The 27,793-nt window shown below is 52.9% G+C and overlaps 1 protein-coding gene and 1 non-coding gene across 2 annotated transcripts; both read right to left on the bottom strand.

Moving 5' to 3' along the window:
* On the bottom strand, nucleotides 1-27,671 carry Prr12 (proline rich 12). Its single transcript, XM_020159966.2, has 14 exons — nucleotides 27,130-27,671; nucleotides 25,464-25,576; nucleotides 24,359-24,520; nucleotides 20,956-24,272; nucleotides 19,765-20,431; nucleotides 17,564-17,979; nucleotides 7,822-7,938; nucleotides 7,443-7,576; nucleotides 6,716-7,188; nucleotides 4,268-4,393; nucleotides 3,948-4,045; nucleotides 1,431-1,577; nucleotides 1,235-1,330; nucleotides 1-981 (listed from the first exon to the last, which is right to left on the bottom strand). The coding sequence occupies exons 1-14, from the start codon at nucleotides 27,213-27,215 to the stop codon at nucleotides 835-837; spliced, it is 6,099 nt and encodes a 2,032-aa protein (XP_020015555.1). The 5' UTR covers nucleotides 27,216-27,671; the 3' UTR covers nucleotides 1-834.
* LOC141418282 (U6 spliceosomal RNA) lies at nucleotides 2,984-3,090 on the bottom strand. Its single transcript, XR_012442965.1, has one exon. It is a non-coding gene; the product is annotated as a U6 spliceosomal RNA (small nuclear RNA).
* Nucleotides 27,672-27,793: the final 122 nt, after the last annotated feature.

Genomic DNA, 27,793 nt, shown 5'->3' with positions numbered 1-27,793 from the left:
TAAAGTGTTTGCCGTTGGGTTTCGTTTGGCTGGTTGTGTGTACACAGTGTATACAAGGTGAGTTGTACAGAAGCCCAAGAAAGAGCAAGAGACAAGGGCTGGAGGGGACAGAGAAGGAGATGGGGCAGAGAGGGCAGGACCAGGAATGGGGACCAATTAAAAAATAGAACCACATCCAGACGACAATGGGACAGGGCCATGGGTGAGGGACAGACACAGACAAACTGCTGTAGAAAAGGAGTGGGAGGGGCAGAGGGAGGGGACCCGTCCCCCCACCACCTCCACAGCCCCTCCCACCCACCCTAGGTATGTACAATAAATAAGATCAAAAATAATTAACAAGATGCGTTTTCCCCTCCCACCCGACACTGAATGCCCTGGGGAGGGAATGGCCTTTAGCAAAGATCATGGCCTACAGGGGGCGCTGGGGAAGGGAATGGGGTCCCCCAGCTCTCGGAAGCCGCCATGCCCTGCTCAACCATACATAGACTTTTCCTATACATATGTACAAGGTGGAGGGGGCAGGGGCTATGGCCGTGGAGGGGGGGACTGGGCTAAGGGGAGAGGGAAACCGTTACTAAATAGACATTTATACATATATATAAATAATTTCTCTGTACACCGAACAGTGGGAGGGAACAGGAAGGGAATAGAGAGGGCTCGGGAGAGGGGGGGAGTCAAACTTTGAACCCTGCCCTGGGGGGGGCAGCATGGACACACCCTGACCAATGATCCCCCTTCCCCGGCAGCAACAGAGCCCAGGGGTCAGCTCCTGAGGACACAGTTCTGTCCCAATTCTTGGTTCATGGAGGAAGAGCCCCACAGGCGGGATGGTCACCCACAGCGACTGTGGGCCTGTGCTTGGGCTAGCAGGTCACTGAAGGAGTCAAAGAGCTGTTCCAGCCACGGCTGGTTCCGCATGCACTGCTGCACCACCTCCTCCTGGCCCAGGTCCTCAGCACCGCCCTCAATGGCCAGAGTCTGTGGGAGTGAAAGAGGAGCTGCGAGGGATGGAAGCAGCTTCTGCGGGGAGGGGGGAGCAAGGTTCCCAGGGAGGAGGAATGGAGCTAGATTCAGAGGTCCAAGAGAAACAGAATTTGGGAGTCCACAACTCTTGAGACTGAGGGAGGAAAGCTGGGTCTGAGGGAGGAGAGCTGGGGCCTGGACTCCTGATCCAGAGAGGAAATGGTGAATGTTGGAACCCCAGGGTGACGGGTGCTCCGGAGAGGCTCACCTGGTCCCGGCAGCGCAGGAAGGTGTGGTATTTATAGTGGTGGAGTGAATGGTAAAGGGTGTAGTACCCTGACTTCTCCAGCTCAACCTTGAACTCCTGGGCAGACAGACCGGGTAGAGACACCTCAGCCCCTCTGGCCAGCCCTGCACAGGTTCTCCCCTCAGCCCCCCCACTGCCCACTTCCTGCAGCCCCCACCTGGGCTCGGACCACGCTCCTCTTCAGCTTGCTGAGGGTCTTGCGGTTGTAGGGTTCCCCGGCTGGCCGCAGCCGCACAGCTCCCTCTTCGGGGGAGCCCTCCCCACTCTGCTCCACTTGCAGCTGTGGGAACGTGTGCAGGGCGTCCTGTGGGAAGCCAAGGGATCAGTGGGCCTCCTCTGGACCCACACTACAACCTAATACTCTTGGGTTATCATATGCCTCAGTTTCCCGAGGCTGTGATCAGGAGAGATACTCAGGCAGTTTGACCTTCTCAGAGGACGTAGAAGCCTTACACTGTTTCTTCTGCTTCAGCCTAGAAGTGCTATGTCCTACCCAGAATTCTCAATGCCAGCCAAAATTCTGTCCCAGAATTCCCAGTGACAGCCTAACAATATACCCCAGGATTTTCAGTCAGACTAATATCCTACATAGAATTCTCGGTTACCCTAAATGTTCCAGCCAATTTCTAAAATCTGACTAACGTTCCTCTTATAATTCTCAGACCTATAATAATATTCTATGCAGAGAAACTACAACTTGGGTTGGCTGATTATTTTTTTTTTCTTTTTGACTTTACAGTGGGATGAAGCAATCTGCTCTTAGTAGAAACTGTACTTGGAATTTTGAATTCTGCTGTTTTCCTGGGTAGCAATATAGGTTCAGATCTGCTCGAGAAGCCCCATGTTCATGGCAAGACAGAACCACTCTCCGTGTGCCCAGTTGCTCAGCTATGCTGCTCAGATTGGGAGGCAAAATGCATCCTTTTGTTGTTGTTCTTTTTGATTTTTTGAGACAAGGTCTTGCTATGTAGCCAAGGCAGCTTGGAAGTGCTGTAATTACAAACATGTGCCACCATGCCCAGCATTAAATGCATTTTGGGTTTTTTTTTTTTTTTTTAGTTTGGCAGTACTAGGGTTTGAACTCAGGGCTTCATGCTTGCTAGGCCGGCACTCCACCACTTGAGCCACGCCTCCAGCCCCATTAAATACACTTTTGATTTGCAATACTTTTCAACTTAAAATGTGTTGACTGGGGACGTGACCCTACGATAATACAAGGATTCTCAACATCCCACTCAGACGCCTAGTGCCAGTCTGATGACCAATCTTGGAATTCATACACTGGACTAACATCCTCCAGAACTCCCCAAGCCACCTAGCTCTATCCCAGAATCTTCCAAACCAGCATTAACAGTCTATGATAAAATTCTCAGCCCCAGTCTGACAACCCATTCCAGAATTCTATGTCATCCTAACATCCTACCCAGAATTCTCAGTGCAACTAGCATCCTACCCAGAATTCTGAGCGCAACCAACATTCCATACAGAATTCTCAGCACAGCAAACATTGTACCCAGAATTCTAAGCCCAACTCAGATCCTACCCAGAATTCTGAGCCCAACCAACATTCTATCCAGAAGTTTTTTTTTTTTTTCTTTTTTCTTTTTGTGGTACTAGGGTTTGAACACAGGGCCTACCCCTTTAGCCACTCCACAGCCCTTTTTTTGTGATGGGTTTCTTTGAGATAGGCTCTACCCAGAATTCTCTTTGTTTTTTATTGAACGCTTCATGAATTTGCATGTCAATCTTTCCCAGGGGCCGTGCTGATCTTCTCTGTATAGTTCCAATTTTAGAACATGTGCTGCCGAAGAAAGCACCTACCCAGAATTCTGAGTGTTAACTAATGTCCTACCCAGATCTCTGAGCAGAAAATAACCTCCTACCCAGAAGTCTGAGTGCAACTAACATCCTACCCAGAACTCTGAGTCCAACTAACATTCTACCCAGAAGTTAACTGATGTCCTATCCAGAACTCTGAGCAGAAAATAACATCCTACCCAGCAGTCTGAGTCTACCTAACATCCCACCATGCATCTGTCTCAACCGTATATTCTACCCCAGAACATTCATTACACCCAGAATTTCTACAACCAGCCTTAAAACCATCCCAGAATTTGAAGTCACTGTAACATTCTTAGTGGCAGACTAAAGACCTGATCAAAATCCTCAGTGCCACATTTACAATGTATCTCAGAATTCTCAAAGCAACCCTCATGTTCCATACCAGCACATTATAGGCCACTCCAAAGGGGAAATCATAGAGTTGACTGAGCCCTGAAGACTGGAATTCTAGGAGCCTACATCAGATCAACAGAGGCTGAGGAAGTGGACTGTCCTAGAGCCAGCTGTGGCTGTAGACCCTGGTCTATCTTTTGTCCTCACTCTTGTGTTCCACAGCTGTCCTCTGCTAAGTCCTCGATAATTTAACAACACCTCCACCCAGAGAACAGCCCAGAGGCCTCGGGCTCTCATCCCTGCCCAGGGCTGTGGGAATGTACACACCATCCTCACACCCGTCCTCACCTTCCTCCCAGCTAGGCCTAGGAGAGGGAGCCTTTCCAATGATCCCCCTACAGGCAGGGTGCTCAGGAAACCTGACAGTGGCTGACACTACAGGTCTTCATATCTGACTCTGGGACCCAGGCAGATGCCCCCCTCCCAGGCCCCCAAGCACCTGCAGGGCTGGGCTCAGTGACAGCCGCTTCAGGACTTTTTTCTTGTGCTCATTCAGTAGACCATCGATCTTCCTCATGGGTGGGAGGTACAGCTCGTCTGGAAGATTAGGGAGTTAGAGCACCACAGCCCAGGCCAAGGAGGGACCAATGGCTGGGCCCCCAAATCCTCTGCTCCCATAGACCCAGGAATCCAGGTTCTGGCCCTCCTCCCTCAGACCCAGGGGTCCAGGCCCCAGCTCTCCTCCCCCAGACCCTTTGGCACAGGCCCTAGCCCCTAGCCCTCCTCCCCAGGCCCAGCCTTCCCCAGAGGCCCGCTCACCATGCGTGTCTTCCAAGGCCTGGATCATATCAGGGTCGAGCGCCGTGCTCACCAGCATCTCCACATAGCTCCGGTACATCTCTCGCATTGCCCGTGTCTTCAGCAGGCGCCCAGGTACTGCCCGCTCTGGGAGAAAATGGGGGTACACTCAATATTCCATTTCTCTCTAAGGATACCTGTGAGGTACACAGTGCTCTCAACAGCAAGGACCTGGAGTGAAGTTCCTGCTCTTGGGGAGGCCCAAGTCTGCTGGGGAGGATGAACAGACAAGCACCAGTTAAATGTACACTGCAATGAGCCAGGGGCAGAGGACCAGGCTGAACTGGGATGGGCTGTGGGAATGAAGGGGGGAACTAGGAGCAATTAGGGCAGGAGGACCATGGCTAGGACAACCCAACTGTGGAGGTGAGCAGTAGGGTAGGATCCAGAGAAGAGGCAAGGATGCCTGTGTCGTCACCCCCCCCCCCCCCCCCCCCCCCGTGGTTGGTCTGGGCTGGTGACTGCATAGCCATAACAATCGCCCCATGAAAGGGAAACCAGGACAAAAAGATCTAAGCTCAGAGATGTGCAGGTTTGAAGAAGGTCTAAGGGGGAGTGGGGGAAGAAACAGGGCTGGCACTCATGAGAAAGTTGTGGAAGCCTGCCAACCAGAGCTGTGGAATGAGAAGCAACAAAACCACAGAGTGGCTGGGTGTGGCTCACGCCTGTAATCCTAGCTACTCAGGAGGCAGCATCAGGAAGATCAAGATTTGAAGGCAGCCCCAAGCAAACAGTTCTGAAACCTTATCTCAAAAAACCCATCATAAAAAAGGGCTGGCAGAGTGCCTCAAGCAGTAAGAGTGCTTGCCTGGGAAGCATAAGGCCCTGAGTTCAAAACCCAGTGCTACAAAAAAACCCAAAAAAACAAAAAGAGCTGGGCACTGGTGGCTCATGCCTGTAATCCTAGCTACTCAAGAAAGAGACAGAAATCAGGAGGATCATGGTTCGAAGCCAGCCCAGGCAAATGGTTTGCAAGACCCTATCTTGGAAAACCCTTCACAAAAATAGGGCTGGTGGAGTGGTGAAGACCCTGAGTTCAAGCCCCAGTACCAAAAAAAAAGCCAGACATGTCTGGTATATGAATTAGATCGATACACCTATTTAAAAAAAAAAAGATGAGGCCTGGGGATGCAGCTCAGTGCCTAGCATGTGCAAGGCCCTGGGATTCCATCCCCAGCATTGCAAAAAAAAGAGAAGAAAGGATGTAGCTAGGTGTGGTGGCCATCCCTGTAATACTAGCAACCTGGGAGGCTGAGGCAGGAAGACCAAGAAGTTCCAGGCCAGTGTACTCAAAGAGTTTATATGAATTTACAATAAGCCAACACATAACTACTTAAAATGATTCCTGGAGCAGGCTGGAGGCGTGACTGTGTTATTGTGTCTGCCTAGCAAGTGTGAGGTCCTGAGTTCAAACCCCAGTGCCAAAAAGAAAGCAAACAAAAATGATGCCTATCCCATGGTTAGTATTCAATAAAAATCAGCTATAATTTGTTACTTTACATGTGTACTTATTTGTGTGTATACAAACACACACATGCACACACATATACATATTTTTTTTTTGGTGGGACTGGGGTTTGAACTCAGGGCTTTGCACTTGCAAAGAAGGCATTCTACTGCTTGACCCACACCTCCAGTCCATTTTGCTATGGTTATTTTGGAGATGGGTTATTGAGACATATTTGCCTGGGCTGGCCTCTAATCTTGATCCTCCTTATCTCAGCTTCCCAAATAGCTGGGATTACAGGCATGAGCCACTGACCCTCAGCATTTTTGTTGTTCTAATTGTCACAAAACAGACATCGCTCTAAGCCCTGGGGACACAGCACTGCACCAGACAGACATGGTGTTCCCACAGGGTGCCTACTCTCGGCAAGCAGTCTTCTACCTGCTCCACCTACTATCAGTCCATTTTACAGGCGATGTAACTGAGGCACCAAAAGACCATGTTCTTTCCTCAGGGTCACCCAGGGAGTCACAGGAACCACCGCCATCTCGGGGCCCCAGGACAGAGGCTGGTCCCCCATCTTTCCTAGCCCCTGGCACCTGCCTAAGATGAGGCAAAGAACCCCCCTTGATGTACAGAGCCTGGGGTGCTGCAGCTGCTTCCAGCTTTGCCAGGGTACCCAATACCCCTCTGTTTGTGCCTCAGTTTCCTTATCTGTATGTAGGGTGAATAACAGTGTCTGCCTCAGGATTGCTGGAAAAACTAGTAAATTAGTACGTACAAAATTCTTAGCAGACATCCTGTCACAGAGGCAGGTACCACATTAAGTGTTAGCTTCAACTATTTGGTACTTGTCACTGTCTTGCTAAAACTGCCTGGAACCCTCTGGACATTCCTCCTTCTGAAGGCCCAAGTCACCTCCCCATGCTTCCCCCTTAGCCTGCAGCTGCTGGGGGCCTCACCGTCCTCGCTGGGGGCCCCAGGGGACGACTCCGAGTCTGAGGAGCTGCCTGGGGGGGCTCCGCCCGCAGAGGCATTGCCCACTGCCTCCTTTAGCCACTTCTTCCTCTTCTTAGGGGGTGGCTCAGCCTTCACCTTGGTAGGCCGGGCCTTGGGGAGCCGGGAAGTAGCAGGCTGTCCTGTGGCCAGGCTGCGCTCGGGCCGTGTGTGCCGCCCACCAGTGGCCCGCTCGCCCCGCAACAGCCGGTCCCCACGCGTCACCCTCTCCTTCTCCTTTTCCTTCTCCATGGGCCGGGGTGGGGATGGCTTCTCAGGGGCAGGGGGCTCAGGCACGGCCGTCTCAGGCGTCTGCTCTGGGGGCTTCTCAGATGTCACCTTCTCAGGGGTCTCAGGCTTGGGCGGGGGTGGGGGTGCCTTGGGTGGAGGTGCGGAGCTGCTCCCAGCTGATGCGGGGCCCTTGGTCTGCCCGGAGCGTCTGGAAGAGTGCAGACAAGGGCTGCATTCAGCAACCCCAAAGAGACCCAAATTCCACTCCTCGGGACCCCCCAGTGCTTGCCACACAAGCACACTGTCCCTCACACTAGGTCACTGTCCCCCACCCTCTGCCACTCTACACTTTCCTTAGGGTCTCTGTCCCCATTTCCTGGCTCAATCCCTCCTCTCAAATGCTCTACCCCCATGCACACAGGACTTGTGCACTCTCTTCCCCTTCGTGCCCACTATCCATACCTGACTGGTACTGGGGGCCGATGCCAGGGTTTCCGGGCACAGACCCTCACATAATCCTTCTTGTTGACATTTTCTAGGAACTTTACATATAGGCGCTGGTACCGGTTTTTTGCATCCCCAAAATACCCCAAATACTATGGAAGGAAAGAGACAAGTGAGAAAAACCCTACACACTCACCTCCCCAGCCCCACAACCATCCATCACCCCCAGTGTGCCTCGGGCCACCATGGCAAGCCACCAAGCCTACCAGGAGCTAAAGACCCCTTTCCAGAACCAACTTTTAGAGCAAAGGTGGGTCATAACCATGCAGGAAGTGGACCCCTGTACTATGCACAACCCTGGGGTCCCCCAAGCCCACATACCCCACTGTGGGCTTACATTACTGGTAGCACAAAACTGCCTCTGGCCATCCTTGATCTCGGGCGTGAATTTCTGCAGGAGGGCCTTCTGGACTCGCCAGATGGGTGGCGGCTCACGCCCTGTTTGCAACGCCAGCTGAGGAGGAAGCATGCAACGAGGCCGGCAAGGTCAGCCCTCTTCCCTGCCCTGGCCTGCCTCACCATCCCCCTAGAGAAAAGGTAGAGTCACCAGGCAGGACAAGACAGCCACTAACAAGGCTCTTTGGGCCCCAAGATGTCTTCAGCCCTGGGGTGCAGCTTGAACCTGGCCCCATCATCATTTGTTTTTGCAGTGCTGGGATGGACCCCAGGGCCTCGTGCACGTAAGACAAGCACTCCCATCAAACCACATCCCAGTCCTTCAGTTGATCTCCAGCCAGCACCTCCAGCTGTAAGCCTTGCTCACACCCTCAGAAGGAACCACCCCAGTGAACACCTTGATCTTGGACTTCTGGTTTTGGTTTTGTTCTCTGCAGATTTTTTCTTTTTTGGCTGTACTAAGGTCTGAATTCAAGGTCTCACACTTCCTAGGCAGGCACTCTACCACTTGAGCTACTTTGCCAGCCCTTTTTTGGGGTTGGGTATTTAGGGTCTCACTTTTTTCCCAGGCTAGACTCAAACCACAATCCACCTGATTTCTGCCTCTGGAGTAGCTAGGATTACAGATGTACACTGCCAGCACCCAGCTCTTGCCAGGTAATATTCTTGATCAGGCTGTTCATTTCTGGGCCACAGGGTTTCATATGTTACATCTTTCCAGTGTGACAGTATAAAGCTTCCTGGTGACTTAAGTAATGACAAGCCCTGAGTATACCCATCCACCACTTGTCACATACACATCCTTGCTTGGCACTCGGTTACAGTGGCAAGGAAGATCCCTGCCGTGGTCAAAATCCTAATATCCTAGTGACACTCTTATGTTGAACCTAACAGGCTGGGGGTGTGGCTCAAGTGCTAGTGTGCCAACCTATTAAGCCTGAGGTCCTCAGTCCAAAACCAACTAATGCAATAAGTAAATAGCAAACCTAGCAAGTATTGATGATGTAAGGAGCTGGTCCCTCTGGGAGGTGGCTAAGACAAGACAACCTTTGTATGTGAGGGGACCACAAGGGGCCATCTAAGAGCCAGGAAGTTGCCATATCAGACAAAGAATCTGCTGACACCTTGACCTAGCATGTTCAGCCTCTAGGACTATGAAAAATCAATTTCTTGGGTTTCTAAACCACCCTGCCTATGGTATTTTGGTACAGTGGCCTGACAGGAGTAAGACACGACCAAACTTTTCACAGGGCCTTCATGTCACAGGTAAGCAGACAGATAAGTACACAAACAGAACAAGACAAATCTGTCATTTAAGCCAAAAACAGATGGATGACAGACTCCTCAGTTCAATTCATCAACCTACCCACCACAGGAAGGACACATGATTAGAACAGCTCCCTTGTCTGCAGCCCTTCTCCATCCCATGCACAAACTCAGACCCCCTACCAAGGTGTGCATGCCACAGCAGGGCACTGGCAAAAGTCATACTCAGCATCAGACCTTGAGGAGTAAAGGGAACAGCAGAGGCCAAGCATGGTGAGGCCTGCCTGTATGTAATCCCAGCTATTTGGGAGATGAAGGCAGGAGGATTGAGGTTCGAAGACAGTTGGAATAAAGTTAGCTGAGATTCTATCTCAAAACCAAGTCAGGTATTGATGGCACATACCTGCAGTTTTCAGCTACTTGGGAAGCAGGGGTAGGAGGACAGAGGTTCAAAGCTTGCCATAGGCAAAGTTAGGGTGAGACCCTATCAGAAAAATGAACTAAAACCAAAAGGCCTGGGGGTGTGGCTCAATGGCAGACTACTTGCTTAAACATGCTGAGGCTGACTCCTCCACACAGCTGAACCTAGGGGATAGACCTCAAATTCAATCTGAACCCAAGAATGCCTCCTGGAAAAGGTAATATCTAATTGTCTTCTGTAAGGGGCTGGTGTAGAAAAAAATCCAGATAAATAAAGAATAAGAACCAGGCACTGTTGGCTCATGCCGGTAATCCTAGCTACTTAGGAAGCTGAGATTGGGAGGACCACAGTTCAAGGCCATCCAAAGCAAACTGTCAAAGGGACACCCCCCCACACACCATCTCCAAAGTAACCAGAGCAAAATGGACTGGAGGCTTGGCTAAAGCAGTAGAGAGCCTGCCTGCTTTGCAAGTGGAAAGCCCTAAGTTCAAACCCCAGTCCCATCAAAGGAAAAAAAAAAAAAAAAAGTGGGAACTGTTCCCCTGGTATTGTAGCAACTCAGGGATGAATGAAGAACAGTTTTTGCATTCAAAGAATCCAGAGTTGAGAGGTCAACCCCACTTTTCCAGTCTCCTCATGTCAATCATACCACTAACCACACCCACCACCATTTACTAGGAAGCTGCCCTGCCCACAGTTCCCCCAATGGAGGCCACAGCTGATTGGAAGAGCCCTGACCAATGGACAAGCAAATCAGATGGTATCGGCAATTGATTGCTAATGTCTTCTTGGAGCTCTGCACTCAGCAGCAGGGAATGCTGGAATCTATTAGTGATGTCTGCTGCAGGTTCCAGCTGAGGGCTGGTACACGCAGGCAGGCTACATGTATCCACTCTTGGTCTTGGGCAATTTACTTCACAACCTCATTTTTTGTGACTCTTGGATCAGCCAAGGGAGTGCAAAGAAAGGGTTACAATAAGCTACTGAAAATGAAGTCCACAAAGGGTCTTGCATGAGTGTCACAGGGTGAGGCAGAATAAGTCAGGGATGCAGAGGCCTTGACCCCCAGTCCTTTCTTCCAAGCCAACACAGTCCTTAGTCCCAGTGACCTCAGATGGAGATCCATTTCAGACACCTTGACCTGTTCCAAAAACCTCCCAGTGCCCCAAATGCAGAGTCCTTAGCCTGGCACAGAAAGCCTGAGCTTCAGGGTCCTCTCCCTAATTCTCTATCCTGCCCAGTAGGTCATCCAGAGTCCATACTGGGCCCCAGACATTTGTACATCTGGGTCCCCCCAACAGTGCTGCCTTTTCCCTCTCAACATGAATGTGACATTCCCCAATCTAGTCTCAGGAGCTTTGGAAGAAGTTGGGAGCCTCTCCCAAAGCCAAGAAACCTGGGCCCTCCCCAGGCCCCCAGATGAGTTCAGACTCCTCCACCCACCACATCCCACCTGGACTTGGTGTCTTTACCAAAGTCACTGTTCCTCCCAGGACTTCCACACCCAGTCATCAGGCAGGACCCTGGCATCATCCCTGCCCACTGCCCAGTCAGGGACCACCAGTCCCTCAGCCCCACTTTTCCAGTCTCTTCATGTCAATCGTATGACTAACCATGCCCACGTCCATTTATTAGGAAGCTGCCCTCCCCATGGACCCTACACAATGGAAGCCACAGCTGTCTGGAGTAACCAATGGACAGGCAAATCACTAATTCCACTCCTGGCCCACTGCTGATCAGAGCCAATGAGTTTTGTTTTTTTTGTGGTACTGAAGATTGAACTCAGAGCCTATACCTTGAGCCACTCCATCAGCCCTTTTTGGATGGATTTTTTTCAAGATAGGGCCTCAAGAACTATTAGCCTGGGCTGGCTTCAGACTGCAAGCCTCCTGATCTTTGCCTCCTGAGTAGCCAGGATTAAAGGCCTGAGCCACTAGCCACCCGGCACCAATCAGATTCTTTCCTGAGAATGTGAACTATGATGAGGTAAGCCATATGAAGCAAGCAGCAGAGATACAAGCGAGTGAACTACAAGCATTCAGGAATAGTATTAACAACAAAGTTTAGCTGTAGGGGAAAGGAGGCATGGTTCAACTGGTAGAACCATGCAAGTGCAAAGCCCTGAGTTCAAACTCCAGGACTGCAAAAAAAAAAGAAAGAAAAAGAAAGGGCTGGAGGCATGGCTCAAGTGGTAGACTGCATGCCTAGCATGTATGAGACTAAGTTCAACCTCCAGTACCAAACACCTTCTCCCCTGCAAAAAAAAAAAAAAAAGGCAGGTGCTGATGGCACTCACACTTGTGATCCTAGCTACTTGGGAGGCTGCGATGGAGAGGATCAAGTTTCAAGGCCACCCCAGGCAAACAGTTCATGAGACCCCATCTCCCAAAAAACCAGAGTAAAATGAACTGGAGGTATGGCTCAAGCCGTAGAGTACCTGCTTTGCAAGTGCAAAGTCCTGAGATCAAACCCCAGTCAAACAAAAAAAAAAAAAAAAAAGAAAGAAAGAAAGCTACAAGGATCCAGAACCTATGAACACTTGGTCCTGTAGGCCTGGAACATCCCCACTCACCTCCTTGTGTCCTTGCTGGCATAGGGTCCTAGCAGAACAGTGTCTAATGTCTTCAACAGCACTGACTCATCCAACCTTAACATACAAAGTCCTATGTGCTCTGCCCCTGTCCACCTCCCCAGCCTCAGTACTCATGGTTCAGCCACTTAACACCTTGCATCTAGGCACATCACAAACATGCCATGCTTCTCCTCACCACAGGGCCTTTGCATGGGTTGTTTCCTCTCCTTAAATGTCCTCCTTCTCTACTTTACATACATGGAGTATACATCTTGCTTCTTCCTCACAACATCCTCAAGAAGTGGGAGTTATTATTATCACTCCCTTTTCAATTCATGCTGAAATGGTATTTTGGATATGTGGTTCATTTCATTCATTCATTCATTCATTTTGGCATCACTGGGGTTTGAATTCAGGATCTCATGCTTGCTATGCAGGTGGCTCTACTTCTTGAGCCCCTATGCCAGCCCTTTTTTGTGTTGGATATTTTTTGTTGTTGTTGCTGTTGGTACTGGGGTTTGAACTTAGGGCCTACACCTTGAGCCACTCCACTAGCCCAATTTTTTTGTGAAGGGTTTTTTCAAGATAGGGTCTTGTGAACTATTTTCCTGGGCTGGCTTGAACCACGATCCTCGATCCTCCTGAGTAGCTTGGATTACAGGTGTGAGCCACTGGTGCCCAGCTATTTTATTCTTTAATGTTTTTTTTTTGTGTGTGGTATTTGATGTTCAACTCAGGGCCCAGTGCTTGCTAAGTAGGCACTCTGCCACTTAAGCCACTTCCTCAGCCCTTTTCTCATTATTGACAGAGGGTCTCATTTTGTGACTGGGCTGGCATGAACCACAATCTTCCTATTTGTGCTTCCCTGAGTAGCTGGGGTAACAGGCGCATACTGCCACACCCAGCCATTGGTTGACATGGGGTTTCCTGAACTTTTTGGCCAGGCTGACCTCAATCCATGACCTTCCTGATCTTACTGGACTCTCAAGTAACTAGGATTACAGACTTCAGCCACCAACTTCATTTTAATTTTTTATTGATGTGGGAATGAGAAAGTTTAAAGTCACACTTCTCGGCTGTGGATGCAGCTTGTGATTGAGTGCTTGTCTGGCCTACACAAGTCCTAGGCTCCATCCCAGCACTGCAAAAAAAAAACAAAAACAAACAAAAAACCCCACATATATGGCTCATATATTTCTACTGGGTTGTCGCTCTGGAACAAACGTCTTGAGGCTTTTTTGTTATTTTGTTGTGTTTTGTCACTATGTAGTTCAGGCTGGCCTCAAACTCTCTGTCCTCTAACCTCAGCCTCCTAAATGCTAGGATAACAGACATACATCATCATGCCCCGTGTTTTTTTAGTTGTCTTTTTGGGACAAGTGCCTCACTATGGTACCCAGGCCATTTGAAAACTCCTGGGTTCAAGGATTGTCCCAACTCAGTGTCCTGAGTACCTAGGACTACAGGCATGCACAATCATGCAAAGCTATACAATTTGAAAGGATTATAAGGCCGGTGGCATGGCTCAAGTGATAGAGCACTTGCTCAGCAAGTGTGAGGCCCTGAGTTCAAATCCCAGTACCGAAAAACAAAAAAAACTTAAAGGATTATAAAAACAAAAAGCGATGAAGAAGGTGTGACAGAGACTACACATGGCCCACACATCCTGAAACATTATCTGGTCCTTTACAGCAGAAGTTTGCCAAGCCCTGTGCAGCACTAGCTAGCTCACCAAGAGGACAGAGCATTCACAGGCACCTTCTGTGTACTGCAAACTGTCAGAGATCGGGACAAGCCACAACATGTGAGGCGCCACAATGTTGCAAGAGGGAAGTACTGATATGATCAGCCCTGTTGAGGAAACCCAGGCTCAGGAGGAAGGGCCACCAGCCCAGTTCTGAGGTAGCTGAGATTCGATCTAGCTCAAAGCTGGGCTCTGAACCCAGCAGCCAGCCTGCCCCACCCCCAAGGCACAAAAGAGAGTCCCCTGCTATCTGCATGGGTGGCTCCCTGTGCCCCCCATCCTCACACACTCCAGTTGTATTTTAAGCATCTGAGTCCTCACCTGGCCCCTTCCCCTGCCCCATACCAGCTGGGAAGTGGTGTCAGATGGCCCTGGCTCCATTCCCAGCTCAACAATTCCAGCTGATGGGTTCCTTTTCTCTGTATGTGGACTTCATCATCTGTGAAATGGGGATGGCTGAGTTCTCCAGTCCAGAGCCTTGTTTAGCACTGCTGGCCACTGTCAAGGCCAACATTTGACCAAAATGTACACAGCACACATCTGAGTCTGGTGCTGAGCCTATGGGCTCCAGGGACAGGCAAGTGAATTCCAAGCTGCAAAAGCCTGAGAAGGGGCTGGTGGAGTGGCCCAAATGGTAGAGCACCTGCCTAACAAGTATGAAGTCCTGAGTTCAAACCCCAGTGGTGGGGGGAGGGAGTGCAGCTTAGAAAGTAAGTATGTTATGAACTTGACCTTGACCTGTCTGAGCTTAAGTTTCCTGCTTTATAAAACAGGGCTAGTAATCTCTGCAAGGAAATATGTTTGTACAGGTAAAATGTGGCTGGGCAAGGTAGTTCATGTCTGTAACCCCAGCTCCTGGGGAGGCAGAGATTGGGAGGACTGTGGTTTGAGACCAACCTAGGCAAAGTTAGCAGAACCTTGTCTCAAAGACAAAATAAAAACAAAAGGGCTGAGGCTGTGGCTCCACTGGTACAGCACTTCCCTAGCATGCTCAAGGGCCTGGGTTCCATCCCCAGTATTGTCAAAAGAAAACAAAAATAATTTAAAAAAACCATAAAGAATAAATTCTGTGATGCATACAAAGTCATACCCCCAAGGAGAAAGCAGGCAAAACCTTTTTTCCACGCTGATGGCCACATCAATCTCAGAAATCAATTTTAACAATAAAATGAGTTAGCACTCACAGGTGCTAAAGGGTGACCCTGGAGACACATGAGGAAGAACCAGGGAGAGATACCTTAGACTCCAGACATTCGGAATGTTCTAGCAACTGGGTGGGGTAGTGGAGTCACGGATATTCATTCTAGCACTTTGCTTTATAATGTGTATTACCTCTTAGGCAGGTTCCTTTGCATGTGTTAAAATTGAGCTGAAAACACAGTATGGAAAAAAGCACAGGGAGTGGGGGACAAAAAGTACTAAACCGGGCCAAGCAGGGTGGTGCATATCTGTAATTCCAGCACTCAGGAGACTGAGGCAGGAGGATCATGAGTTTGAGGCCAGCTTGGGCTACACAGCTAAACACTGTCCAAAAAAAAAAAAAAAACAAAAAACCCAGAGTGGTAGCTCAGAACTGTAATCCCAGCTACCTGGGAGGCAAAGATTAGAAGGATCATAGTTGGAGGCTGGCCAGGGCAAAAACCTGAGACCTTATCCAAAGAATAACTAAAGCAAAAATGGCTGGGGTGTGTGAGGTTCAAGTGGTAGAGCGTCTGCTTAGTAATCATGAGGACTTGAGCTCAAACCCCAGTAGCACCAAAACAAAAAAAGAAAAAAGAAAGTTCTAGAGTGGAGTAGGAATGGGACTGGCTGGAGGGTGGACATAGTGGAAACTGAATAAAGGGTTATCTATACTTATCCTACTTTTCCCACAATAAAGATTAAAAGTAGTATGGGAAAGGCAGGCACCAGTGGCTTACGCCTGTAATCCTAGCTACTCAGGAGACAGAGATCAGGAGGATCGAGGTTCAAAGTCAGCCTGGGAAGATAGTTCACAAGATCCTGTTTTGAAAATACCCAACAAAAAAAATAAATAAAAGGGCTGGAGGAGTGACTCAAGATATAGGCCCTGAGTTCAAGCCCCAGTACCACACAAAAAAAAAACCAAAACAAAAAGAACACATTAGTTTATGTCACAAAACACACTCATGAAGAAAGCACAATATAGCAGCTCTTATCCTCATAATTAATTCATCCCATAATCTCTCCATCCATATTTCAGTAGAACCAACTCCCAAGACTTAGCACAACAGAATAGGGCCATCCAGGACCACACCGGATCCTGACCTATGATTGATGTACAGTCAAAGACAGTGAATGACATGGAAAACAGCCTTTGGTGCCACCCTCAGGGTGACAGTGGTCGGCTAACCCACTAAGAATCAGCTCTAATGCTCACAGGAGCTCCTACGTCATCCTCCACTCAAAGCACCTATCACATAACTCCAACGATCTGACCCCCACTCCCTACAAACCAAACACCCCTAAAGGTCACAAGGTCTTTTCCAAAACAGGCCAGGCGAGAAGACAAGTATCTTTTGCTGTTTGAGCCAACTCCAATCTGCCAATGGATGGGGCAAATACCCATAAACAATAGGTAAGTGAATGAGTATGGTTGTGTGCCAATAAAACTTTATTCACAAATACAGGCTGAGCATTGGATTAAGCCTGGAGGCCACAGTGTGCCAACACTTGCTGTGAGTAATAAGTAGGCAGACTACACAGAACATTTAAGATACAACCTGGCTGGGCACCGGTGGCTCATACCTGTAATCCTAGCTACTTAGGAGGACTGCAATTCAAAGTCAGCCTGGGCAAACAGTTCACAAGACCCCCATCTCCAAAATAACCACAAAATGAACTGGAGGTGTGGTTCAAGTGGTGTGAAGCCCTTGAGTTCAAATCTCAGTCCCACCAAAAAAAAAAAAAAAAAAAAAGATACAGCCTGAGCACTATGAGCACTCCCAAGCCATCAGCTGTTAATTTTGTGCATTAGTTGTGTTATGTCAACACCTCCATTTCTACCACTGTGGCAAAAACTGCAGGCATTCTCTCTTGGCTCGTTGGGCTATGTTAGAAGATCCCTAAGAACAGGGTTGCACCTGCATCATTCCCTACCTCACCCTAGGTACGCCAGCAGCAGAACTGTAAGACAAATTTACAACGCTTATAAAACCAAGTTTGGTAGCATATGCCTGTAAGCCCAGGTACACAGGAGGCAAAAGTAGTAGGATGGAGAGTTCCAGGCCGGCTTGGGCAAAACTAGAGACCCTGTCTCAAAACCCAAATACAAACAAAAAGGCTGGGATTATGTCTCAAATGGTAGAGGGCTTGTCTATCAGGTACTGCTAAAAACCCAAGTATTGCAAAATAAAAAAAAAAGAACTCAGTTCTTTTATACGTAATGCCCATACACATACACAAGTAGCATCTCAAGAGGCCCCATGCCCTCTGTTAGACCAAGTGTCCCAGCTGGCCACCTCTATCAGCTCCATCAAGACCATGGACTCACTTGGCGGAGTGGCTCAAGAAGTAAAGCACCAGCTTAGCAAGCATAAGCACGGGTTCAAATCCCAGTACTGCCTAAATAAATAAATAAAAAGACCATGGACTCGAGGTCCCCAGAAAGTCTGTCTCAGCCCGCCTCGTGGTCAGATACATGAGGCCATTTGTGGACTCACCTTGAGAGAGGGGATGTCCTCAGCCCTGATGACAAACTCGTCCCGCTCTCGGAAGATACCCTCTCCGCCACTCTCCCCGGCCTCCTCATCCGTTTCTCCACACACGGCTGCAGTCTCCTGCTTCTTGGCCAGGTGCAGAGGCCTGGCATCCGGTGGTTCAGGCTCCTCTGGGGACGGGGCAGCAGGCTCCTCAGGAGGAGCAGCTGGTGGGGGTGGTGGTGGTGGTGGTGGCGAGGGCAGGGTTGGTGGAGGTGGTGGCTGTGGTGGAGGCGGGGAGCTGGCTGTGGGGGCCACCAGTGGTGGTGGTGATGGCAGGGCTGAGGGCAAGGCTGGGGGTGGCGGAGGGGGTGGTGGAGGCTGAGGCGTTGGGGCAGGAGGTGGGGAAGGTGGGGGCTTCTCTTCCAGCATCGGGGGCTCTGGGGGAGAGAGGCATGTCAGGACTAGATCCCACTTACTGTCCCTAGCACGTCTTTTGTCCTCAAACATGCCCTCCTGTGGTATCAGCAGTTCCTCGCTCCCAATTCCCACTCAGTACCCTAGCAGCTCTGTCACATTGAATCTCTTCAGGAGACCCTTTTGAGGTTCCTGCAGCTATATGGAGCCCCAAAACCATCTTCTACCTCTGGTATCCTTTTCAGTCCCATTTCTGTGCCCTTCATAGCCCTCATCTGGCTCTAACTCTTGATATTCCCTGACTCCTAAGTCACCCCCTCCCTGCTTCTATTTCCTCATTTTTTCCCGGGGGTTCTCAACATGACCTGCTACCCAGTCTGGGGACTGTCACTGCCCTCCCATCTCCCTATCTGCCAACTCCCTTTTGCATGCCCTCCTTACTCCTCTGTTATTTCCTTGAAATTCCACAACTCCTAAAATTGCTCCTTCTCTGACCCTGTGTGCTTAGCCAAGACCCTGTCTGGCCCTTCCAAGGCTCCCCAGTCCTGTCCTAGCTCCACCATGACTGACCCTTACACTCTGGTTAGAACACTCTAGCCTTTCTCATCTTTCCTAACACCTCCACTCAGCCTCACCTCTTATTTCAGTTCCTGCTTTTTCACAACCCCTTTAAAGGCCTAGCTGTACCTAAAGACCCTTGAGCCCTCTGGGGGTTTGAACTTAGGGCTTGGTACTTACTAGGCAGTCACTCTTATCACTTGAGCCACACCTCTGGTCCATTTTGCTCTGGTTATTTTGGAGATGGGATCTCAAGAACTATTTGCCTCAGCTGGCCTCGAATTTAAATCCTCCCAATCTCAGCCTCCCAAGTAGCTAGGATTATAGGTGAGTCTTTGACACACAGCAGACTTTTTACTTTGAGATCTCATTATGTAGCCCAGGTTGTCACATGATCCTCCTTCCTCAGCCTCCTGGGTGCTGGGATTATAGTTGGGTACCAACCTGCCTAGCTTTCAAGCCTGATTTAATCAAGGCTGATTTTCTCAGCCTCCCAAGTAGCTAGGATTATAGGTGAGTCTTTGACACACAGCAGACTTTTTACTTTGAGATCTCATTATGTAGCCCAGGTTGTCACATGATCCTCCTTCCTCAGACTCCTGGGTGCTGGGATTATAGTTGGGTACCAACCTGCCTAGCTTTCAAGCCTGATTTAAGTACCTCCCAAATGCTCTGCTCCAACTCCCGATATCCCATTAAATTCTATCCAAAACCCATCTCAAGACAGAATTCCACCCAGCCCTATGTACTGCTGGCCTTTCCCTCCTGCCTGTCACATGAAAGCCCTCTCTGCCCCAGACACCTTTCTGCCCATTTTGTACGTGGCTTACCCTCCTTTTTGGTGATGCTGGGAATGGAGCCCAGGGCCTTACAAGTGTTAGGCAAACTCTGTACCACGCAAGTCCACCCCTAGTCCTCGTGGATGACTCCACAGTCAAAGTTTCAAAACCTCTTTCAGTACCCAACCCTGTCCCCATCACTTATAGCCTGCTCCTGTCCCCAGCCTCCTCCAGGGCCCAGCATGCAGCCCCTGCTAGTCCACCCAGGACCCCTGAGCAGCACACCAGAGACATATGCTCCTTCCAGAGAGGATTTCTTTCCCTCAGTCAGGAAATCACCTTTGCAAATTTGCATGACTACAACATCTGCCACGTGACAAGAATCCCTTAAGCAGTGTGTGAACTGCACAACCGTATCTGGTGACTGTAATAACCCCCATCTCACTCCCAGACAACCCTCTAGGAGCTCACCAGGCGTGCCATTGGTGTTGGCACTGGGGAGCCCAGGGAGAGGCGGCGGCCCAGGGACTGCAGCTGTAGCGGCCAAGGGTGGCCCCTCTGGGGTAGGAGTGTCCTTAGGTCCAGCAAGGGGCGGGTCATCCAGGGCAGAGATGGCCGACGAGATGCTCTCCTGTAGGTCTCGGTTCTTGGCCACAGAATCCTCCTCATCAGAGGAGAAAGAGGGCAGGGTCTCGAGGTTCCGTTTCAATTCCTCGTCCAGCCGCTTGCAGGGCGAAGGGCAGCCCAGCCCCAGCCCCTCACTCTCCGCTGCCTCCAGTGCACCCCCCAGTCCAAAAGCGCCAGCAGGTGGGGGGTGCGGCACGGTGGGCGCAGCAGATGGCTGGGGCTGCAGGCCTCGGGCTGGCACAGAGGGTGGAACGCTCTTGGGGGGGCTGAGAGGTGGCGTCAGGCCTGCCTGGTAGAGTGGTGGGTGACGCTTGCCTGACTTGAGGAAATCCAAGAAGGATGCCATGAATCCTGACTTCATCTCTGGCTGCTTCTCCTCCACTTCCTTGATCTTGGCCTCAATCTTTTCCCGAGTCAGGCTTGAATCCAGGCTGTTGTGGTCAACACCAGAAATGATATCGCCCGATGAGGCTCCCAGACCCTCACCAGCCTTGGGCACAGACAGCTTTATCTAGATATGGGGGCAGAGGAAAGTCAAGCCTAAGAGTCCAGGCCCCAGCCCAGAAGTCTAAACCCCAGCCCCTCTTCCCTCAGATCCAAGAAGCTAGGTCCCAGACCTTCTGTCCCTCCTCAGACCAGAACATCACTGAAGACCCAAAAGTCCAAATTCTCATATTCCAGCCTGTGTAATCCCAGAACTCTTTTCAGGAGGCAGGCAGGGCTGCAGCTCCTCCCTCAGAACTTGGTTCTGATTGCTCATTGGCCAAGAGACCCCCAGTTCCTCCCGAGAACCAGACACACAGGACCTAATTATTCATACTTTATCACCTAGGACCCTAACTCTAATCTCTTGCCCCCTGCCAGAACCCAACTGCAATTCTCAGATCTCAGGTAATCCTGGGATTCCCTGGGATTGACCTCTTCACAAGTTTTGGGGATGTAAACCATATATCCCTAGATCAGATTATGACCTTAACACTTTCTGTACAACTCAGATGTCCCAGCCCCAACCCCTCCTAGAACCCATCTCCTTACCTTAAGGGGCTTCAGGGGCTCCAACCGGGTGCCCCCTGCCTCCTCCGACTTCCTGCCTCTACCTCGACCCCGGCCCCGGGGCTTTTTGGCCCCATCACTGGACATGGAGGCTGAGGCTGGCCCTGCAGTGGTGGGACCCTCCAATGGGCGGATCCGGGGTCTTCCCCGAGGCCGGGGTGGTCCATCGCGCTTTGCCTTGGTGGGTTTGCGGCCACGGCGCCGGGGTCCATCAGGGCCTGGGTTTGGTGGACAGAAGTCGATGTCACCTAGAGGCGAAAGGGCTGGCCGCGAGCGGCAGCTGGACACCAGGTCAGGCAGGCGTCGGGGGTTGAGGCGGATATCTGCAGGCACATCGGCCTTGTCCTCATCTGCCTCAAACTCATATTCCTGGGCATATAGCTTCTTGGGTGTCTGGAAGGGTGGGTCTCGGCGTCGCAGCAGGTGGAAGGATGACGTCTTGAGCAGCTTCTTTGGCTTGGTTGAGCAGAAGATAGGCGAGGTGAGGCCACCCTTGGGCTCGGAGGCAGGCGGAGGAGGTGGTGGTGGAGGTGGGGGTGGGGGTGCTGCCTGGTGGGGCCCACTTTGGATCAGGCCTAGTGGCTCAGCGTTGACCGTGGAGGGCAGTTCAGGGGGTTTGCTGGGGTCCAGGCCCAGACCTGGAGTCTCAGGCCCAGCTCCAGATGCCCGACCTGGACAGTAGGGCCCATAGGGGTCATAGGCAGGGGGACCTGGAGGTGGTCCAGTGCCTGCCTTGGGGTCACCCTCGTCCTCAGGCTGCCCAGCCTTTCCATAGTCATCTGCGGCCCCTCCACCAAACATCTCCTCCATGGTGGGAAAGAAGCTGCGCTCCTCATCCTGGAGCAGGGAGTCGGGAAAGCAAATGGAGGTAAGCGGCACAAAGCGTGGGGCCTTGGTGCCTTGTGGGCTGGGACTTCGGTAGGCGCCTGCAGGATCCTTGCCCTCAGAGTTAGGTGGGCCCACACCAGTGTCACCAGGCCCTGGGGGCAGTGGCTCCAGAGCCCCAAGCAATTCTTGCATGGCACCTGGAGGCTCCAGGCCCTCCTCAGGTCGAAGGCGGGGGCTGGGGGCTGCGGGCTCCAGGCCATGGCCTCGGAGATGGGCCTCAAGCTGCAGTGGCATGGGTGGTGGAGGTGGTGGTGGTGGTGGAGGCGGCTGGGGTGCCCCTTCACGTGTGCCCGGCTCAAGGAGGTGGACGCCAACTTTGGGGGCGCTGGGAGAGGGACTGGGAGCATGGCTGAGGACTGAGGGAAGCAGCTGGGGGGGAGGTGGAGGCAATACAAGAGGGAGGTCGGGGCCTCCAGCCTCCAAGAGGAGGCCATGGGGGTTGGGCTGGGTTGGCTGGGCTGTGGGAGGCGGAGGTGGTGGACTCTTCTGCAAGAAGGCCCCTAGCTCCTTGGCACCTGCACCATAGTGGACGACTGAGGTGGCCAGCCCCTCTGGGGTCTCACCACCCCGTTCTGGCCCTTTCTTCTTCTCCTTCAACCTCCCCAGGCCCAGCTCAAGGGCTGCTGTGGCACCCTCGTCCAGGCTGGCACTGGTACGGATGACACTCTGTAAATGGTACCTTTGGGGGTCTTCCTTGGCCAACTCATAGGGTGTGCCTGGTGGCCCCCCAGCCCCACCACTCCCACCAAGTCCCTTGGAGGCATCTGCTGCCCCATCCTCGCCCACCAAGCCATCAGCCCCTGAAGTCCGCGGGGGGCTGGGCGCCTGCAGGAGATGCTGAATAAGGAACTCCTCATCCTCAGTGCGCTCAGCCGGAGGCCCACCAGGGCCTGCCAGCAGCTCTGAGCCATCCCCCTTGCCCTTGTAGCCACCTGCTCCAGCTGCATAGCTGCCAGCTCCAGGGGGTGCCAGAAAGGGAGCGGAGGCTAAGACTGAGCTCAGGTATTTGCCAGGGGCTCCCGGGGAGCCAACTCCAGGTGGGCGGCCAGTGGCAGGTGGAGACTGGAGAGGGCGGATGATGTGAGAGGGGCTGGCCTCCCCACCACCTCCCAAGGAGCTGGGTCCCCAGCCACCTCCATGGCCTGAGAGCGCTGGGGAATGGCCAGTGCTATAGCTGAGCGAGGGGCTGGCTGTGGGCAGCCCCTGGGAGTGGGCAGCTGGTCCTGGGTACGGTTCACCCTGCACTCCATAGAGCTGCCCCTGCAGCTGATCTGGGGAGTAGCTCTGACATGTGGCTAGGCCAGGAGGTGGGGGGCCACTGGGGGGCTGAGGGGGACCCCCAGAGTAGCTGGGGCCTTTGCTTAAGTCCTGTGCTTGACCCCCTCCAAACCCCTGCCCATAGGCCTGAGGTCCCAGAAGCCCTTGGGGCTGACCAGGGGAATAGGCCTGGCCCCCAGCCCCACCAGCTCCAGAGGTCTTCCCAGTGGCATAGGCCGCTGCTGGCCCACCCAGGCTCTGGCATTTGGGTGTGGCAGTGGAGCGGGGTGGTGGTGGCCTGTTGGCACCCCCTGCAGCGGCTCCATAACCACCTTTGCCTGTCTTATAACCAGGAGATTGAATGATGGGGCGGTAACCTCCACCTCCACCCCCAGCCCCACCTCCTCCAGCTGCCTCAGGGCCCGTGGCCCGGCCTGATGCCCCAGCCGTGGCTCCACTAGGCCCAGCCTTGCTAGGTTCACCAGCACCTGGGGAGGGCTCCCCACCACCCAGAGGGCTGCAGGCCAGGTTAGCCCGGTGGCCCATTGACGGATAGCTGCCTCCACAGCTCAGGTAGTGCTGCAGAGCATGGGCTGGTGGTGGGGGTGGTGGGGGCTGGGCACTAGCTGGCCGCTGGTAGTGCTTGATGACGGTGTCCTGGCGGGGCAGGGCCCGCTCAGGAGGTGGTGGGCCTGGGGCAGCACCCGAGAAATTGTACAGCTGTGGAGAGGATTGTTCAGCGGCCGCAGCCGCAGCAGCAGAAGAGGAAGCCAGCAGATTAAACTGAGTTGGGAGGTGGCGGGGAGGTGGAGGTGGATCTGGGGGGCCAGGGCGGTAAGGGGGGGTCTGGGCTGGGCCAAGGCCTGCAGGCCCCAGGACACCACCCCCTGCCAGGCGCTCAAAGCCCAGTGAGGAGGGCACCGTGGGAGCCTGGGAGGGCTTCAGATGGAGCACGTCATGAGGGGACAGGAGCCCGTTAGCAGGAGGGCTGAATGGGGGATCCTGGAGGCTGAGGGATGAGGGCACTGGGAAAGGACGACTGCCGAAGGAAGCCGGGTGCTGGTAGGCCGACAGGGCAGAGGAGGATGGAAAGGTGCTGGAACCCGGTAGGGCGCCCGAGATGAAGAGCTCCGTAGGGCCTGGTGTGTGCATGGCTGGGAATGATGGGAGAACACTGTAGGTCAGAGAAGACCACAAGCCAGCCTCACCTTAACCCTCCATGGGCCGGCGCTGGGCTTACCTGTTTGCCACGAAGGACTGCGGAACTGGGAGAGGAGAGAAGAGGCAGAAGGGCCAGGCTGGGGGCCCCGGGACTCCAGGGCTGAGATGAGGTTCATGACGGAGGCGTCGGGCCCTGCAGAGCCCGCGTGGTGAAGGCCAGTGTCAAAGAGTCCAGAGAGGCCTGGCCAGGGACAGGGAGCAGAGTCACCCAAGTGGGGGGTAGAGCAGGGTTGAGAGAGAAAAGAAAAAAGCCAACCCGGTGAAGTTAGGGAAAAAGGCTGGATAGAAAATTCAAACAGGAGAAAAGGGGCAGAAGCAAGCTGAGACTGGGTCAAGGGGAGGGAAAGAAATAACCCAGTAAAACAGAATAGAGTACAATCCAACCATATGACAGGATTCCCAGGTGAGAAATGGTTAATCAAAACAGGGAGAAAAGGACAGAGTCCTCAATAACACCAGGAGGAGGCCAGAGGATTGGAGTCTCAAAAGAGCCAACGAAGTATAAGTCAAAAGGAGTTAAATCATCCTCAGAGAATCCAAACAAAAATGGGGAGGAACACCGGGAAGGAGCCAACCAAAAGGACCGGGGATCAAACTAGTGAGCACAGTCTCACTTGAGGTACATCTGGGAATGAGGAGGGGGTCGGGATCAAAGGAAGGGGACCAATCAGAAAAGTAGGAGGCAAGACCAAAGGAGCTGAGTGAAGTAGTGGGCAAATCTTTTTTAAAAAAGGGGCTGGGCCAAAGAATTGGAGGCAATCAGGAAGAAAGCGAATCAGAAGGAAATTCAGAGGGCAAAGAAGCCAAGAGGGTGAGGGAAAACCAGAGGGAAAGGACTGGAGTGGGCTGGAGAGAGGCGGAAAAGCCTGGAAGAGAAGGTGGGATTTGGGGCTGATGGGTCGGGGCCAATTGGAGCAAAAGGGGCAGAGCTAGAGACAGGACAGACGAATCCGGCGTGAAATTGAACAGGCACCAGCAGCTCAGAGGCAACCAATCAGAGAAGAGGTAGCAAGGGGCGGGTCACTACATAAGGCATGGCCAATTAAGAGGGGCGGAACTTTCAGCAGCCAACCAGCTACCTCCGAGGGAGGGCCAGGCGAAGCCTGGCGGGATGGGGGCCGTACCTGCCGGGTGGTGGTTGGTGGCATAGCTTTGCAGTGGGTGGGGGGCCGCATAGGCCTGGCGGTGTAAGATGTCCGTCTCTGGGTGCGAGGTCCTGGAACTGCCATAGACCAAGCTGGGGGCAAGGAGGTAATGTTAGAATGTTCTTCCAAGCTACCTCAAAAAAGGGAGCTCAGGAAATCCCCAGGGAGCTTGGAGGTGGGAACCTTCCAGCTCGCTGGGGGGTTATCCCAAGGAACTTTGGGCTCCAAAGGAGATAAGACAAGGGAATCCAGTGCCACAGAAAAGGCCCCACTCTAGAGCCCCAGTAAATAGAACCCAGATAGTCTCACGTTTATAAACACAAGCATGCACACCGAGACAAACCCACGGGGGAGGGTGTAAGTCAGAGGAAGTGTCCTGAATTGAAAATGTAAAAGGCGTGGTCCTCCTACCGAGCCCCTCCTCTGTCCTGTCCCGTCCTCCTACCCCCGCGAGGTGGAGAGGTGGTGACACAGACCTAGACCGTGGGGCCAACCCCAGAGGTGCACAGGAACACCCACCTCGGAAATGCCATAAACCCTGAACCTCAAGAGTCCTGAATCAAGTCGGAAACAGGAGGTAGAATGCTCCCCAAACGCAGGCGTAAGGGAGTGGGGAGGGGACAGGACTTGGGGAAAGTACCAGGTACAAGTGCGGACAGGAATACAGGCCATCCCCAGGGGTTGAGGTTCAAAATGCAGGAGCCCATGCAAAGCCAGGTATGTGTACAAACGAGTATTCCTTTTGTCAGTGGGGAAGAAAAGATACAAATCGAGGAGTCCAACCTGAGAAATTCTGACACGCTGGGAAACCCAGGTGTGTGTGTTGGGGGGGATCCAGGGACAGGTAAAAGAGTAAGGACGCGACACTGATGAGCAGCAGGAAAGGGGCAATTTCACAGGTGAACAATTTCACACTGCAGCCACGCAAGCACAGGGCCCACGCTCACACACAAACACACACCCGGGAAACACCCGACTCTCCCCATGCAACGGCCCCAATTCATGGCCGAGACTCAAGAGGGCAAACACTTCTGGCCATCAACTCGGATTCTCAGCCTTTGGGGGTGGGGGAGCAAAAGGGGGCGTATCCCAGATGCCAGACCCCCCCCTTTTACACACACACAACCCTAGTTTTAAGAAGGGGGCGGGGCCCTGTGCCCACTCTGCGCGCGGAATTTCTTTGGGGGAGGCGAGTGGCCCAGCCTCACGCAGTCCCGGAACAATAGGACCTGGGAGGGGGTGCGCGACCCCCAAGTCGGCATTCGAATTCTCTTTCCCTACCACCTTTGCAAGAGCGAAGCCAGGGGCGCCGGGGGGAGGGGTCAGTAGGCCGGGAATCCAAGGATGGGGGAAGTCCAGGCCTTGCTTCGCCAGTCCTTCCCACCTTCCCAAGGCCTTCCCGTCCGAAAATTTGTTTTGCACCCCTATCTTCCCGCTGCATTTCTCCCTTTGCAAGCCAGAGCTGGCTTTGGCAGAGTTTGCAATTTGCAAACTGGGGCGGCGGCGTTGTTACAAACCGAAGAAGGCCGCTCCCTTGCAAGCCGGAGGGGAGTTTGCGATGCACGCGTCGCCGGGCGGGCCGGGCCCGGCCCGACTGGGCCCCCACCCCTTGGCCCCTTTCTCCAGGCCATCCTCAGCTCCTTACCTAGCTTTCGCTGACCTCTCGTAACTCCATCCCGCCCCGGCGCCGAGCGGGTCCCCGAAGCCGGCGCTGGGGTAGTTCCTGTCCATGAATTGGCCGCGGTGGAAATTGGGGGGAGGGGGAGGGAGGGGGAAAGGAGGGGGCGCGCGCGCGCTCTCCTCCGCCGCCGCTCCCTCCGCTGTTTTTTTTTTTTCCTCCCTTTTCTCTCTCTCTTTTTTTCTTTGCAGCCGCCGAAGGCCCGGGAAGGCCCCGGGCGGGGGAGGGAAGGGACAGGGGCGGAGGGACGGGCAAAGGAGGGGTGCAGCCGCTGAGCCAAGAAGGGGGGAAGGGGGGTTCCCCCTGGAGGAGGGAAAGGGGGGGAGGAGGGACCCCGCTGTCTCCGCCTTTGCCCCGGCGCTTGCAAGAGAGAAGGGTGGGCGCGCACTCGGGAGGGGGCGTCCCGGGCGGCCCCGGGGTGGGTGCAGGCGCTGGGTGCTCGCTCTCTTGCCGCCGCCGCCGCCGCCTCCTCCTCCTCTGCGCTCACGGTGCAGCCATCTTTGCACAAGGCGGCTGGGGGAGGGGGGAGGGGAAGGGGGGCGGGCGACGGGGTGTCTGGCTGCGCTCCGCTTCCTCCCACAATCCCGTGCAAATGCAAAAAAAAAAAAAAAAAAAAAGAGAGAGAGACTGA

This window comes from Castor canadensis, chromosome 16, assembly GCF_047511655.1.
Source record: "Castor canadensis chromosome 16, mCasCan1.hap1v2, whole genome shotgun sequence".
NCBI lineage: Eukaryota > Metazoa > Chordata > Mammalia > Rodentia > Castoridae > Castor > Castor canadensis.
Note: the sequence above shows the minus strand (reverse complement) of the source record. Positions and strands in the feature narration are given on the sequence as shown.